We start from the raw sequence: 16650 nt of genomic DNA on the forward strand, positions 1-16650 counted from the left end.
AAAAAATTAAAAAAAAAAAAAAAAAAATTTTGGGGCTGGGCATGGTGGCTCATGCCTGTAATCCCAGCACTTTGGGAGGCCAAGGTGGGCGGATCATGAGGTCAAGAGATCAAGACCATCCTGGCCAACATGGTGAAACCCCGTCACTATAAAAAATTTAAAAAAAAATTTTGTTACTTTAATTTTTATTACCATTATTTTAGAGCTGGGATCTTGCTTTGTTACCTAGGGTGGAGTGCAGTGTTACAATCATAGCACACTGCAGCCTCTAACTCCTGGGCTCAAGCAACCCTTTTGCCTCAGCCTCCCTAGTAGCTGGGACTACAGGTGCGCCAACATGCCGGGCTAACTTTTTAGATTTTCTCTTCTTGGTAGAAAGTGAGGTTTCACTATGTTGCTCAGGCTAGTCTTGCATTGGTAAACATAAAATTACATTTTCTGCTGAGCGTCAATGATCAGTGAACCTGTAATGTTTACTGATTTCATGAACGCACATTAAAAGAACGCATTCCAAAATCCCCAGTGTCGTCTAAGGAAAAAGTCAACCTAGAAGGAAGTCTTATAGGTGACAGTATCTGTGGAGATGGAGTTGGAAACACTGTCCCTAACCAGCAAAAAGAAAATGCCTAACTAGCTGAATGAAGCTTTCTCCCCAGGATTCCTTTCATCTATCAAGTTAGATTTCATTTTCTTTTAAAGAGACAGCATCTCACTATTTTGCCCAGGCTAGTCTCAAACTCCTGGGCTCAAGTGATCCTCCTCAGCCTCCAAAATACTAAGATTATAGGCATGAGCTACTGTGCCTCACAGGTTCTCTGATCTTTTTTTTTTTTTTGAGATGGAATCTCCCTCTGTCACCCACACTGGAGTGCAATGGTGCAATTTTGGCTCACTGCAACCTCTGCCTTCCAGGTTCAAGCTATTCTCCTGCCTTAGCCTCCTGAGTAGCTGGGATTACAAGTACCCACCATCACAGCCAGCTAATTCTTTGTATTTTTAGCAGTGATGAGGTTTCACTATATTGACCAGGCTGGTGTCAAACTCCTGACCTCAGGTGATCCACCTGCCTTGGCCTCCCAAAGTGCTGAGATTACAGGCATGAGCTACCATACCTGGCCAGTTCTCTGATCTTGTCCTCCAATTCGTGTGCATAACTGAGGCTGGGTCTCAAGTTCAGATGGTCTTTGAATAAAGCTAAATGCAGTGTTCTTTGGTGTTTGCTGTGGGAAGTGTTCTGATAAGAGGGAGGCAATCCATAATGTGCCCCTTTGTGTGCAGTGTGGGCAAAACACTGCTTCCAACTAGTTGCTTCTAAGACTCTGGGTTAGTACACTGGTTACCAAATAACTCAGCTATGGTTAGCTGCCTTTCATAGCAGACCCCTATCCTTAAATCCCAACATCTTCTGAAAATAACATAGAGGCTTTTGAGACTGTCTTGTTTCTACCCACTCACATTCCAGTTATGGGACCAGGCGGGTGTGGGCGAAGAAATGGGATCGTCAAAGTGGGACTGTTCTGTGTGGCATGATGGCAATTTCAACCAAGGAATGTTGCTGAGTGCTCAGAGCCTGCTCCGGGACCAAAAGTTTTTCATGAACTTGGGTTTCATGGGTATTTGAACATCAGACATCTTTCTTGGGGTCCACTGATGAAAGCTACTACTTTTGCCCAGTAGGCTAGAAAGTAGGACATTGTAGGTTGAATAACAGTATGCAGGGGTCACAGGGTCTTAAAAACACTTTTTAAAAGTCATTCTTAGTAATTTTTGTCATTCAAAAAAAGGAATTCATTCTAATGTAACAGGCAATATAATACAAAGATGTATAAGGAAAATGTTATTATTGTTTTAAACTGCCTCCTGGCCAGGCACAATACTTGCATCTGTAATCCCAGCACTTTGGGAAGCCGAGATGGGTGGATCGCCTGAGGCCAGGAGTTTGAGACCAGCCTGGCCAGCATGGTGAAAACTTGTCTCTACTAAAAATACAGGTGTGGTGGTGGGCACCTGCAATCTCATCAGGAGGCTGAGGCAGGAGAATCGCTTGAACCCAGGAGGCAGAAGTTGCAGTGAACCGTGATGGTGCTATTAGACTCTAGCCTGGGTACAGAGTAAGACTCTGTCTCAGGAAAAAAAAAAAAAAAAATTTTCCCACACGGAGATGGCCAGTAGTAGAGTCTTAGCTCCTTTTATAGGGATTTGGTTTTTACATCAAGTGACCAAATAAGTTTATGAAAGGTGGGCATGCTGTGTTAAAGAATACTTACACCCTTGCTAGCTTTATTCTTGTTAGCTGTTCATCATGAAAACGTCAAAATATACCCAATCCCCATATACTGATCCTCCAGTTTGAACATTTTGCCACTCTTCTTTCCTCCCACTTTCTGGGCTCAGAGACAGCCCAGCCCTCGCCAAGGTTACAGTGGGCTTCCCAGAGCTGGAGAACCTTTCAGTCTTTCCTATAATTTCCTTTAATCAGCCCAGAGGATCAGGTTGCGTGGGGACATAATGAGTCTTGTGAACACCTGGAATTCAGGTTGGGGCTCCCCATCATACTTATGCTGTCACTTCTCAAAGGCTAGGGCTTAACCACCATTAAGATGAGGTGCCCCAAAGCAGGTTAAGTGCCTTGCATCAAGTTATTTGCAAAACCATTTTCATTTTTTCAGGCCTCCACCCTTGGCAAGTCCAATCATGCTTGTCTCAACTTTCACTGCCTAGATTTGGGAAAGCAGGATAAAGGAATTCAGTGCAGCCCTCATTCCCTGTTTACGTGACAAGCCCCCAAAGATGACCCAGTTGCCCCATTACCTCTGCTGGGGGTGGAGGAGGGCTCTTTGAAGAGCATCTGGTTTTGCTAGTTTGAAAAGAAATTCCTATTTTAGACTTAAAAGGATGGTATCTGCCCATCCTTTAAGGACTTGACATTTCTTCTTGATTCTTTCATCATCTTACGGCTCAGCTGTTCAGTTAGCAAATACTTTTCTACCCAAATACACAGAAATAAGTCATCTCTTCTACTTGCATTGCTTTTTAACTTAGAAAATGTCATCACAAGGGGCCAGGTGTGGTGGTTCACGCTTGTAATCCCAGCACTTTGGGAGGCCAAGGCGGGCAGATCACAAGGTCAGGAGTTCGAGACCAACCTGACCAACATGGTGAAACCCTGTCTCCATTAAAAATACAAAAATTAGCTGGCTGTGGTGGCATGTTCCTGTAATCCCAGCACTTTTTCCTTGTCTCTCTTCTTCCCATCATTTATTACAGCTCCCCCCAGCTCCCCCTACCCTTCCCTTCAAGCTGTGGAAGTAAGTTGTAGACCCAGTCTAAGAGCTGACAGGGTAGGGGTGGGGCCTGGTGGTGATTTTTTTTTTTTTTTTTTTTAACTGAGAGGGAGGATCGGGTGGATGACGCTGAAGGACCCAGCTCCCTTCCTGTGAATGAACTCTTCGTGGTTTGGTTGCTCACTTTATTTGCCAGGTAGCAGACCCCAGCTATTCCATGGGGTAGCCTCCAATCCCATCCTTGAGAACTTAGCTTGGAGGCAGAATCTTCCTTTAAAAATAACCAGGGTTGGCTGAACACGGTGGCTCACGCCTGTCATCCTAGCACTTTGGGATGCCAAGGCGGGAAGATTGGTTGAGCCCAGGAGTTCAAGACCAGCCTGGGCAACATAACAAGACCCCACCTCTACAAACAAACAACAAACAGAACCAACAACAAAAACAACAAAACCAAGGCCTTAGTAGAATCTCTCCAGAGAGAAGAGGAGGCAACTAGGGGACTGTAACCCATGTTAAGGGCCTGTCTCAGCTGTACCATTTACTAGTTTCAGGATGTCAGGTAAATTTCTTAACCTCTGTGAGCCTCAGTTTCATCTTCAAAATGGAGAAAATCTGGTACTTCCGCTCTTACCCCCAAATGTGGGCTTATTTTTCTCCGGCATGGGCAGGGCTGTTAGCTTCAGAAATGTTTGCAAGGGTGGCCCCTGGTGGAAGAAATGAGAACTGCTGCCCAGGCGTCAGGGTTGGCTTCAGGGCTTTCTGGCAGAAACCTGATCCTCGTGTCTAGCCTTGTAAAATAGTCAGGACAGCAGGAATTTTTATAAAAGAGCACTTGGATGTAATGGAAATTCCATCAGACAATTATTTGAAAGGGAGGAAAACAGGCCAAGCTGAGAGTTTCCTAGAATGAATGGTTTTATCGACTATTCCCCTCTGCCTGGAAGCCTCTTTGAGCCAGGCTTCTGCAATGGCTCCTTCAGGTCCCAAGGTAGCCCTGCCTCAGAAAGGCCTGCCCTCACCACACAATATAAGTTACCTCTTCAGCAAACTCCTTTCTCCTCTGTCACTCTTACGTCACCCTCTTTTATTTTACTTTCTATTACTTACTGCCTGAAATTACAAGTTTCTGTCTTTGTCCATTTCTTCCTCAGTAGTGTAAGCCCAGTGAGAGTGGGAGCCTTAACTATCTTCATCACGATTTTCTTCTCACAGTCCAACACTGTCTGGCATATAGCTTGATGGTCACCTATTTGAATGAGTCCTTTGAGATTCTAATGTGTAGTGTAGATGCTTCAACCACAGCTTCTCCAGCTTTAGGGTATTAATACTTTTTAAAGTTTTAATACTTTGTTTTTATTTTATTTTATTTTTGAGAAGGAGTCTGACTCTGTTGCCCAGGCTGGAGTGAAGTGGCACGATCTCAGCTCACTGCAACCTCCACCTTCCAGGTTCAAGATATTCTCCTGCCTCAGCCTCCCAAGTAGCTGGAATTACAGGTGCCCACCACCAAGCCTGGCTATTTTTTTTTTTTTTGTATTTTTTGTAGAGATGGGTTTCACCGTGTTGGCCAGGCTGGTCTTGAACTCCTGACCTTAAGTGATCTGCCCACCATGGCCTCCCAAAGTACTGGGAGTACAGGTGTGAGCCACCACAACTGGCCTTTGTGGTTTTTTTTGTTTTGTTTTGTTTTGTTTTGTTTTGTTTTGTTTTTTGAGATGATCTTACTTTGTCCCTCAGGCTGGAGTGCAGTGGTGTGATCATGGCTCACTGCTGCCTCAATCTCCTGGCCTCAAGTGATCCTACCACCTCATCTTCTCAAGTAGCTGGAACCACAGGTATCCAGCCCCATCACACCCAGCTAATTTTATTTTTATTTTTTGTATGTAAGAGATGGGGTCTCCTTATGTGGCTCAGGCTGGTCTCAAGTTCTTAGGCTCAAATGAGCCACCGGCCTCAACCTCCCAAAGTGCTGGGATTACAGGCATGAGCTACTGTGCCTGGCCAATATTAATACTTATTAAAATTTTAATACTTTAATAGCTATAGAGCTTTAAGTGGTTTTGTCTCTAAGCTGTTGGTCATAACATTCTCCACCCAAGCAGTCCTTTTCTGCCTTTGGCATTTGTCTTGCTACCCTGCATGGTCAGGTTAAAGACTTTCCTATGAAACCTTCACCATCTCTCTAAACTGACAGTGATCAGTTGATCAGTTTCTCCTCTGTGCCCCACACTGCAAGTAGGTAATATCTCTTTGTTCCTCAGACAGTAAGCATGTAATCAGCACTCAGTAACTATTGATTATCAGTGACTTTTGTGGAATACTCATGGGGGCTGAATCAATGATTACTCAAAGCTACATTTGTTTTTAAATTTTTTATTTAATGCTTATTATGTGCAAGGTGCTGTTCTATGTACCTTAAAACAATCCACGATCGCACCACTGCACTCCAGCCTGGGTGACAGAGTGAGACTCTGTCTCAGAAAAATAATAGTTACTATTGTTGCCATCATTCTACAGTTAGGTAGACTGAGGCATAGAGAGGTTAAGTAACTTGCCTGAAGTCACAGAGCTCATAAGTGGCAGAGTTGGGACTTGAACCCAGATAGTTTGGTCTAGCGTCTGCTCTTAACCATTATTCCATGCTAGTGCTCTCATTATCTGCTACTGCTGTTCTAAATGTAAATGCCTTATTTAAATGTGGATTACCCATAGCATTTTATTATTAGGCACTAATTTCTGGGCACAATAGGTCTTCAGTCTCAGTTATGGTAGTGATCTGTTCTCATGCTGACTGGCAAGAGTCATTGGATTGAACAGCCTCTTTTTTGTTGTTGTTACTGAAAAAGAGAAGTTATGGCCAGGTGAGGTGGCTCACACTTGTAATCTCAGCACTTTGGGAGGCGGAGGTGGGCGGATCACAAGGTCAGGAGTTCGAGACCAGTCTAACCAACATAGTGAAACCCTGTCTCTACTAAAAAAATACAAAAATTAGCCAGGCATGTTGGCGCATGCCTGTAGTCCCAGCTACTTGGGAGGCTGAGGCAGGAGAATCGCTAGAACCCGAGAGGTGGAGGTTGCAGTGAGCCGAGATGGCTTCACTGCACTCCTGCCCAAGCAACAGAATGAGACTCCGTCTCAAAAGAAAAAGAAAAAGAGGCTGGGCATGGTGGCTCATGCCTGTAATCCAAGCACTTTGGAGGCCAAGGCGGGCAGATCACCTGAGGCCAGGAGTTCAAGACCAGCCCGACCAACATGGTGAAACCCCATCTTAAAAAAGAAAAAATAAAAAAAGAAGTTACTTTTTTTTTTTTTTGAGATGAAACGTTGTTCTGTTGCCTGGGCTGGAGTGCAGTGGTGCGATCTTGGCTCACCGAAACCTCTGCCTCCCGGGTTCAAGCGATTCTCCTGCCTCAGCCTCCTGAGTAGCTGCAATTCAGGTGCCCACCACCACACCCGGCTGATTTTTGTATTTTTAATAGAGACAGGGTTTTACCATGTTGGACCAGGCTGGTCTCAAACTCCTGACCTCAGGTAATCCGCCTGCCTTGGCCTTCCAAAGTGCTGGAATTACAGGCATGAACCCCCACACCGGGCCAAGAAGTTACTTTCTAGGCAAGATAATATTGTCAATTGACAAGAAGATGAGAAAGAAATCAGAGCAAAATGAAATTACCCTATAATTGTGAAGAACATTATGGCAATAGCTTTATTGTTCTGTCCCCGGATCATGGTTTCTTTTGTTGTGTTTGGTTTTGTGGGAGGCTTCTGGTGGGTGAATCAAGTTTGCTCTTTGGAGAAGGAATGCTCATGTCTTTAATCTGTCCAATTTCCTAATCTCTGATTTCTGCCCTGCAGTGAGTTTTGAAGATTGCACCGGTCGACCAAGGACAGCCTACTTTTCTGTTGACACCCGATTCAAAGTGGGCACAGATGGTGTGATTACAGTCAAAAGGCCTGTACAACTTCATAACCCACAGATCCATTTTCTGGTCTACGCCTGGGACTCCACCTACAGAAAGTTTTCCACCAAAGTCACGCTGCAGGCAGTGGGGCACCCCCACCACCCCTATCATGTACGTTGGCATTTTTCTGAGAAGTTCACTATTGTTTTAGTCTGCCGTCTAATCCAGGTTTCTCAGCCTTGCTACTGTTAACATTTTGGGCTGGGTGATTTTGTGTTATTGGGGTTCTCCTGTGCACTGTGTAGGATGTTTAGCAAGCATGCCTGTCCTTAACTGGTTAGACACCAGTAGCACTTCCACTAGTTGTGACAACCAAAAGCATCTCCACGTGTTGCCAGTGGCCCCTGGGAGAACAGATCAGCCCCAGTTGAGAGCTCGTGGTCTAACTGAATAATTCTTGCTGGGGCTTTTAGGGTGTGGGGACCGGGCAGTGTGGAAGAGTAGGAAAGGCCTGGACACTGTCTGGGACTGAATCTCAGCCGTGTCATTTACTACTTGGGCAACACTGGAGGAGTTACATCACCTGTCTATGCTTGAGTTTCTTTATCTGTAAAATGGAGATAATAGTGAGGATGGAATTAATTAATACATGTGAAATGCTAGAAATACACAAGGCGTACTTAGCCATTGTTAGCTGTCTTTACCACTCCCCTCTTGGGGGAAGAATGAATGAGAGCTGGATTCTTCTCTTTTTTTTTTTTTTTTTTTTTTTTTTTTTTTTTTTTTTAAGGTGGAGTCTTGCTCTGTGGCGCGACTCACTGCAACCTCCACCTCCCTGGTTCAAGCGATTCTCCTGCCTCAGCCTCCTGAGCAGCTGAGATTACAGGTGCCCAACCTCATGCCCGGCTAATTTTTATATTTTTAGTAGAAGCAAGGTTTTGCCCTGTTGTCCAGACTGGTCTCGAACTCCTGACCTCAAATGATCCTCTTGCCTTGGCCTCCCAAAGTGCTGGGATTACAGGCATGAACTATTGTGCCTGGACAAGAGCTGGATTCTCTGATCACTTTACTTTTTGTGCTTCCAGTGGGAAGGGTCTTGGCAAGGAAGAAGAAGAACCAGTGGGCAGCCCTTGCCCCATTAGACTGTAACCTCCGCAAGACCCTTTCCCATTGTATTGGCAGCGCCTGGCCTTAGGTCTGGCCCATACCAGGAACAGATAGACAGATGGATTGGCCATGAATGGAAGGATGGCTGTCTGCCTAGTTTCTTGGCAGGAATGTTTCTAGGGTTTGCTACCCGAAGCCAATCACCTTTGCCAGTTTCTCAGCTGCTCCCGTGGTGCTTCCTACCGAAATGTCTCTCTGGGGGGATATTCTAGTTGGTCCTGCTTACTGCTTTGGAAGTGTGGAATGTGTTATCAGTGCCAAGGCCTGTGAGGTTGGAGCCTACTTTTCTCCCTAAAGACTCTTGATATTCTTGAAACTTAATAGTCCCCCTGATAGATCTGATTTTTCTCCCTGGTGTAATTAGACCAGAAAAATGAGGAATCTAATACTACAGGACTATATTAGCATAACTACTTGAGTCATAGTCTCCAAGGGACCCCATTATTCACATGAAAAAAATTCAGTACAGTGAGTCCTTCCACAGCTGTGTGGAAGCCTCTTATGATCCGGAGACAGTTGTATTTTATTTTTTTAGAGACAGAACCTCACTCTGTCTCCCAGGCTGGAGGGCAGTGGTGTGATCTCGGCTCATTGCAACTTCCGCCTCCTGGGTTCAAACAATTCTTCTGCCTCAGCCTCTCGAGTAGCGGGGATTACAGGTACCCGCCACCAAGCCTGACTAATTTTTGTATTGTTAGTAGAGACAGGATTTCACCACGTTAGCCAGGCTGATCTCAAACTCCTGACCTCAAGTGATCTGCCCGCCTCAGCCTCCCAAAGTGCTGGGATTATAGACGTGAGCCACCATGCCTGGCCCAGGATACAGTGTTGATGGTCAGGTTTATATTTTGTTCCTGTGCTGGCATCAAATCTCAACAAAACCATAACTCAGTGTTTTCTAACCAGTCTAACCATCATCTGTATCACTACCTTTATTGAGCACTTACTATGTTTCAGGCACTATTCTCAATGCTTTAAATGTGCAAGATCAGCATCTCGTTGAATCCTTCCAAGAATTCTATGAGATAAGTTCTACTATTATCCCCATTTCAGACGTTAGGAAACTGTAGTACAGAGAAGTTAAGTAATATCTGCCTGGGACGAGGAGGTACTGTCGTGAGACTTCAAAGCCAGGCAGCCTGGCTCCAGAGCCTGCCCTTGGTGCAGGCTGGGCTGCCTCTAGGAGACACACACAGGATGTAGAGGGCAGAGGGCGGAGGCGTATGTGCACGTGTGCACATGTGGCCATTGTGCAGCATCAGGGAAGGGTTCTGTGATGATACCTGGTCACATCTCACATGTATCTGATGCAGAAAAAAGCCTGAAAATATAGCTGAACTCAAACTTGGCAAGCAGTGATAAGTGACTGTGAGTTTTTATGTGGAGGGCGAGAGATGGAATTTTCCCCTGAAAACTTTACTGTGTTACCAGTAATCACTTTGAAACACTTAAACAATTTGGCAAATATTTTCCTTCCATTTTCAACACTCTTATTTCCCTGCATGTGCATAAAGTTATCTTTATTGCACATGAAAACTGTTCAATACAAGTCTCGAAGGGTGTTTTTGGCTCCCATCCAACAGCTTCCGTTACAACAAATGGAAACCATATAGATGTAATGATACAATGAGATTAAGATATTTGTATTGATCATAAAGTAGTTCTTAGTACCAGTTCTCAAAATGTACTTGTTTTGGCTGATAATTCCACTTTGGGGACCTATGTCCCCAGGAAAAACATAAAAGAGGCTAGGTGCAGTGGTACACACCTGTAATACCAGCAAATTGGGAAGCCAAAGTGCGAGAATTGCTTGAGCCCAGGAGTTCAAGATCAGTCTGGGCAAGATGGTGACACCCTGCCTCTACAAAAATTTTAAAAAATTAAAAAATTAGGCACACGTGTTGTTGCATGCCTGTAGTTCCAACTACCTGGGAGGCTGAGGTCAGAGGATCACCTGAACTCAGGAGTTCAAGGCTACAGTGAGCTTTGATCACTTTACTGCACTCCAACCTGGGTGACAGAACAAGACCCTGTCTCTATTTAAAAAAAAAAAAAAGAAAAAAAGAAAAAAAAAAACATTGAAAACTCAAATATTCAGTTGTTGAATAAGCTCTGATAATTAATCATCAGAATATAACGTTGCTATTAAAAATCACGTTATGGGCTGAGTGTGGTGGCTCATGCCTGTAATCCCAGCACTTTGGGAGGCCGAGGTGCTTGAGCTCACAAGTTCAAGACCAGCCTTGGTAACTTGGCAAAACCCCACATCTACTAATAATACAAAAATTAGTCAGGCATGGTGGTGTGCACCTATAGTCCTAGCTACTCAGGAGGCTGAGATGGGAGGATGGCTTGAGCCTGGGAGGTGGAGGTTGCAGTGAGCAAGATCTTACCACTGCACCCTAGCCTCAGTGATAGAGCCAGACCTTGTCTCAAAAATGACATTATATATGCTTGAAACAACTTGTAAATTATAGTATCAAACCCTGAAACCAACACTCATGTGTACATAATGATTACTTGAGCTCTGGACACTAAGAAGAATAAAAAGAGAATACAGTCTTTATGATGTAGCAGAGGGGTTCATTGGTTTTTGTTTTGGTTGGTCATTTTGGTGGATATATATAATTTGTCATTGATAAGAGACTGTGTCACTAAGTTCCCATTGTACACTGCCCACAGAAGGCTGGGACGCTGTCTGGCTAGGTTGGACTATTAGACCTGTACTATCTCTCCTGAATTATCTCATCTTGTTCCTCATCTTCTTTCCTTTTAGGACTCTGTTCCTGGATCCCACGTGGAAGTGCTCACATTTCCCAACTCCTCTCATGGCCTCAGAAGACAGAAGAGAGACTGGGTTATCCCTCCCATCAGCTGCCCAGAAAATGAAAAAGGCCCATTTCCTAAAAACCTGGTTCAGGTGGAGAAAGAAGTTCTCTATTTCTCTGGGAGGGATTTGGCAGAGGAGTATCGAGGAGAGAAAGGGAAAAGACCCAGTGTTGGGATCCTTTTTTACTAATTCTTTTTCTTTCATTTTATCTTCAGATCAAATCCAACAAAGATAAAGAAGCCAGGGTTTTCTACAGCATCACTGGCCAAGGAGCTGACACACCCCCTGTTGGTGTCTTTATTATTGAAAGAGAAACAGGATGGCTGAAGGTGACAGAGCCTTTGGATAGAGAACAAATTGCCAAATACACTGTAAGTATCTCTTCGAAGTTTGTTGACACTGGAGTAACATCTGTCCAGGATTTTTTGGTCAACACATGCTGTGTCCAGGCTCTGGACACATGATGAGGTTAACTTGACACCTCTTGATCTGTTGCTAAGGAGGAATGACAGGAGAATGTGGAACAGTTGTTAATTTTTCTCCTTGTCAAGAAAAAAGGAAGGAGAATCCTCATGCATCCTCATACATCCAGCACAAATTTAGACCCAAGATGTCAACCTGTTCTTGGGGCTAGAAGTCCCTGACCTAAAGGGAGAAGATAGTGATGATATAAGGGTGCAAAATCCATTTCTTGAGCTTGGCAGCAATAAGAGCTTAGGGAAGCCAAGAGGTCATTTTTTTTGTTTTTTTTTTGGTTTTGGATTTTGGTTTTTTTGAGAGAGGGTCTACCTACATCACTAAGGCTGGAGTGTAGTGGTGCTGTCACAGCTCACTGCAGCCTGGACCTTCTGGGCCCAAGTGACACTCCCACCTCATCCTCCTGAGTAACTGAGACTGAAGGCGCATACCACCACCCCTAGCTAATTTTTGTATTTTTTGTAGAAACAAGATCTTGCTATGTTGCCCAGGCTGGTCTTGAAATCTTGAGCTCAAGCAATCTGCCCACCTCAGCCTCCTAAAGTGCTGAGATTACCTGAGCCACCATGCCTGACCAGGAAGTTATATATTGATGCCAAATTCAGAAACATCTGGGGGAAATGCCAGACTAGAAGGACCAGAGCAATGTTCACCCTGCTTGGAATAAGAGGTGTTCAGGCCCCCACCTTTGTCTCTAGGCCTGATGCCCCGGCCCTGGGAAATGGGAGGTCTGAGCCAGTGGGGGTGTTCTCAAGCCCATGGGTCTTACCTTGTCATTGAAGCAGCAGCAGCAGCATATGTGTGAGAAAAGTCACCCACTGGGGGTCTTGGAGAGCAGGAAGGTGTGGTGGCAGGGAGAGCATTCTCTGCTCTGGTTGGGCCCCTTCTCCCATGTTTTCTTCCTAATCAGAACTCAAGTTACCCTCACTTGGTTCTTTCAGCTCTTCTCTCATGCTGTGTCATCCAATGGGAATGCTATTGAGGACCCAATGGAGATTGTGATAACCGTGACAGATCAGAATGACAACAGGCCCGAGTTCACCCAGGAGGTCTTTCACGGGTCTGTCATGGAAGGTGCTCTTCCAGGTATATCCACTAATGAGAATCTGAATACCCAGAGGTTCTTAGGTTCTTTGGACCCCAAAGTGTTGTCCAATCCCAAATGCTGGGTAACTAAAGCTAACCCTTCCTATGGACAGAGCTTCTGGGGAAACTATTGTTGTGTCATCTGCATGTGTATAGCATTCTACCTATGGAAACATATAAAATAGGGACAGTTTAAGAACAATCTTCCTTTTTTATTATTAAAAAGAAATTTTTAGGCTGGGCATGATGGCTCATGCCTAAAATCCCAGCTCTTTGGGAGGCCAAGGCGGGCAGATCACCTGAGGTCAGAGTTTGAGACCAGCCTGGCTAACATGGTGAAACCCCCATCTCTACTAAAATACAGAAATTAGCCAGGTGTGGTGGTGGCATGTGCTTGGGACTACTTGCCTGTAGTCCCAGCTATTTGGGAGGCTGAAGTGGGAGGATCACCTGAGCCCAGGAAGTTGAGGCTGCAGTGAGCCATGATTGTGCCATTTCACTCCAGCCTAGGCAACAGAATAAGACCTTGTGTCAAAAAAACCCAAAAGGTCATTTAGATGTTGTAGGTATTAGTCCTTTATCAGTGACATGTATTATAAACATATTCTTCCACCTTGAAGACAATGATCTCCAATGATCATTCTCTTTATGAAGATGTGGCTGAGTAGGCGATTGTGGAAAACATTGGTGTTTTTCTTACTTTACATGCCATTCACTCAGTATAAGAGACAGAGGAAAATGAGTTTAAGTTTATTTCTCCCCCATACTCTTCCTTCACCCCTCACCCAAAATAGGTTGGGAAAGTCGAGTCCTCTGCACACAGCTCCGTTTGAGCTTTCTTCCTTCCCTAGCACTTTGGTAAGAATTCTAGGAATTAGAGAACAGGGGAACTCTGACATGGTACCACCCCCAGGTCCCCTCCTTTATCCCTCAGGGCAGAATTGGATTAAGCAGCACTGACCAGGTCCCCAAAGTGCAGCTTGTCTAAACCGTCCTCTCCTTGAACTCTTCCAGGAACCTCTGTGATGGAGGTCTCAGCCACAGATGCAGACGATGATGTGAACACCTACAATGCTGCCATCGCTTACACCATCCTCAGCCAAGCGCCTGAGCTGCCTTACGAAAAGATGTTCACAATTAATAAGAACACAGGAGTCATCAGTGTAGTCACCACTGGGCTGGACCGAGAGGTCAGGGGTCAGGAGGATCCAGAGGGTGTGAAGGACAAATGTGTATTAGCTCAATCCCGTGGACAATGCAAAATCCTCCTAGGCCAGTTGCCGGTTAATATGGTGATGGTCTGAACTTTGCATCTGAGCTTCTGCCCAGAGGTTCTGTGCCTAGAAGACAGGCAGAATGGCATGAAGCAGATGGTTAACTATTCTGGTTCCATGTGTTGGGCCGAGCTGGGCCAGAGGTGGCTGGTGGTCCTGGCCCTGACTTGGTTGTGTTGATCTCTCTGCAGACTTTCCCTACATATACCCTGGTGGTTCAGGCTGCTGACCTTCAAGGAGATGGGTTAAGCACAACAGCAACAGCTGTGATCACAGTCACTGATGCCAACGATAACCCTCCGATCTTCAATCCCACCACGGTAATTCTGCAACTCCTTAGAGGGTTTCCAAAGAAAGGTCTTTTGTTGTTCGTGAACTAAGTTTCACCACTGCTCATGGGCGAAGTCTTTGAAAACTCTCTCCAGACTAGTGAATGTTAACTTTAAACTGAAAAGCAATCATCTTGGGGTGGCTGTTGTCTTTAGCATCTTTTTTCCTCCCTTGGCGTGGGGCCAATTGGCACAAGATTGTAAAGTTGCAAAAAGCACCTACTGATTTCATATCCTCATACTGTACGTTTTTAAAGAAAATTTTACTGGGTTTCGTTTCTTCATTGAACAAATATTTTCTAAGTTTATGTTAGGCACTGATGAGACACTGCAGGTACCATCAAAAAGAAAGCAGACAAAGATTCCATCTCATGGTGTTTCTAGTATAGCTAGGAAGACATGAGAATTATTGAATGCCAACGATATTATACATATTCCAGGCAAGGGTATTGATAGCCAGGTAGGGGAAGTTTAAATCATCCTGCATTATGGCCAGGTGTGGTGGCTCACACCTGAAACCCCAGCACATTGGGAGGCCAAAGCTAGTGGATCCCTTGAAGATGGAGTTCGAGACCAGCCTGGCCATCATGGCAAAACCCCGTCTCTACTAAAAATACAAAAATCAGTTGGACATGGTGGCATGTGCCTGTAATCCCAGCCACTCAGGAGGCTGAGGCACGAGAATCGCTTGAACCCAGGAGGCGGAGGCTGCAGTGAGTCGAGATTGTGCCACTGCACTCCAGTGTGCCCATGCCCTGGCCTTTCCTCGTCACCATCTTCTCCTTGAAGCTTGCTTTCAGTTAGCCAGGTATGGTGGTGCATGCCTGTGGTCCCAGCTACTCTGGAGGCTTAGGTGGGAGAATTGCTTGAGCCCAGGAAGTCGAGGCAATAGTGAGCCATGATCGCTCCACTACACTCCAGCCTGGTGATAGTGATATCCTGTCTCAAAAAAACAACAAAAGAGGATTCCTTTAATCCCCTGAGACCTGGCTCCGCTAGCACTCTTGGTATGTTGTAAATGACCCGTCTCTTTGCTCTGTAGTACCAGGGTCAGGTGCCTGAGAATGAGGCTAACTTCAAAATTGCCACACTGAAAGTGACTGACGCTGACGCCCCCAACACCCCAGCGTGGGAGGCTGTATACACCATATTGAATGATAATGAGGGGCAATTTGTCGTCACCACAAATCCAGCGACCAACGATGGCATTTTGAAAACAGCAAAGGTTTGTATGGTACCTGGCAAGATGCAGAAACTGGCATCCTCACAGCTGTTCATGCCCTTGTCCCCTGGTATCTTCTCAGAAGTAGATTCACATTGGCAGGGGGACGGGTGACTTTCCTAGATTCTAGTGGACCATGTGGGGTTTGCAGTGGTTCTTCTTGCTCATGTAAGAAATCAAGAAGCTAAGGTGGGACATGATGGCTCACACCTGTAATTCCAGCACTTTGGGAGGCTGAGGCAGGCAGATCACCTGAGGTCAGTCAGTAGTTGACCAGCCTGGCCAACATGGTGAAACCCTGTCTCTACCAAAAATACAAAAATTAGCCGGGCTTGGTGGTGCATGCCTGTGATCCCAGCTGCTCAGGAGGCTGAAGCAAGAGAATCACTTGAGCCCAGGAGACAGAAGTTGTAGTGAGCCAAGATAGCACCACTGCATTCCAGCCCATCTGGAAAAAAAAAGAAAAGAAATCAAGAAGCTCTTACACAGCATCTCGAAATTGAAAAAGAAATACTGTCTGCTTTAATGGGCTCTTTCCCAGAAACATTCTCCTTCCCTTAGCCTTTTCATTTTGCAGTGAGAGGGAAAATGAATTGCTGGTCTCTGCTCTTAAGTGGATTATTTTAGAAGTGGGGCAGATATGGTTGTTTTTGAAAAATGTCCTAGAAACTTAGTGCATGGCGGTAGGAGGCTCACTTGAGCCAGGAGGTTGAAGCTACACTGAGCTATGATCATGCGACTGTACTCCAACCTGAGTGATAAAACAAGACTCCATCTCTTTAAAAAAATGGCTGAGAGTGATGGCTCACACCTGTAATCCCAGCACTTTGGGAGGCCAAGGCTGGTGGATCACCTGAGGTCAGGAGTTCGAGACCAGCCTGGCCAACGTGGTGAAACCCTGTCTCTACTAAAAATACCAAAAATTAGCTGGGTACGGTGGCACATGCCTGTAATCCCAGCTGCTAGGGAGGCTGAGGCAAGAGAATTGCTTGAACCTTGGAGGCAGAGGTTGCAGTTAGATAAGATTGCGCCATTGCACTCCAGCCTGGGCAACAAGAGCAAAAATTCCATTTCAGAAA

General features: G+C 45.2%; 1 protein-coding gene across 1 annotated transcript in view; it reads left to right on the forward strand.

Moving 5' to 3' along the window:
• CDH1 (cadherin 1) overlaps positions 1-16650 on the forward strand; it is an 89906-nt gene that overhangs the window by 53769 nt on the left and 19487 nt on the right. The window contains exons 3-9 of the mRNA XM_017539222.2: positions 7140-7357; positions 11130-11273; positions 11399-11554; positions 12602-12746; positions 13761-13936; positions 14212-14340; positions 15392-15578. Coding sequence (XP_017394711.1) covers positions 7140-7357; positions 11130-11273; positions 11399-11554; positions 12602-12746; positions 13761-13936; positions 14212-14340; positions 15392-15578 — 1155 coding nt within the window. The remainder of the gene's footprint in view (positions 1-7139; positions 7358-11129; positions 11274-11398; positions 11555-12601; positions 12747-13760; positions 13937-14211; positions 14341-15391; positions 15579-16650) is intronic.

Source organism: Cebus imitator, unplaced genomic scaffold, assembly GCF_001604975.1.
Source record: "Cebus imitator isolate Cc_AM_T3 unplaced genomic scaffold, Cebus_imitator-1.0 Scaffold118, whole genome shotgun sequence".
NCBI classification, from domain to species: domain Eukaryota; kingdom Metazoa; phylum Chordata; class Mammalia; order Primates; family Cebidae; genus Cebus; species Cebus imitator.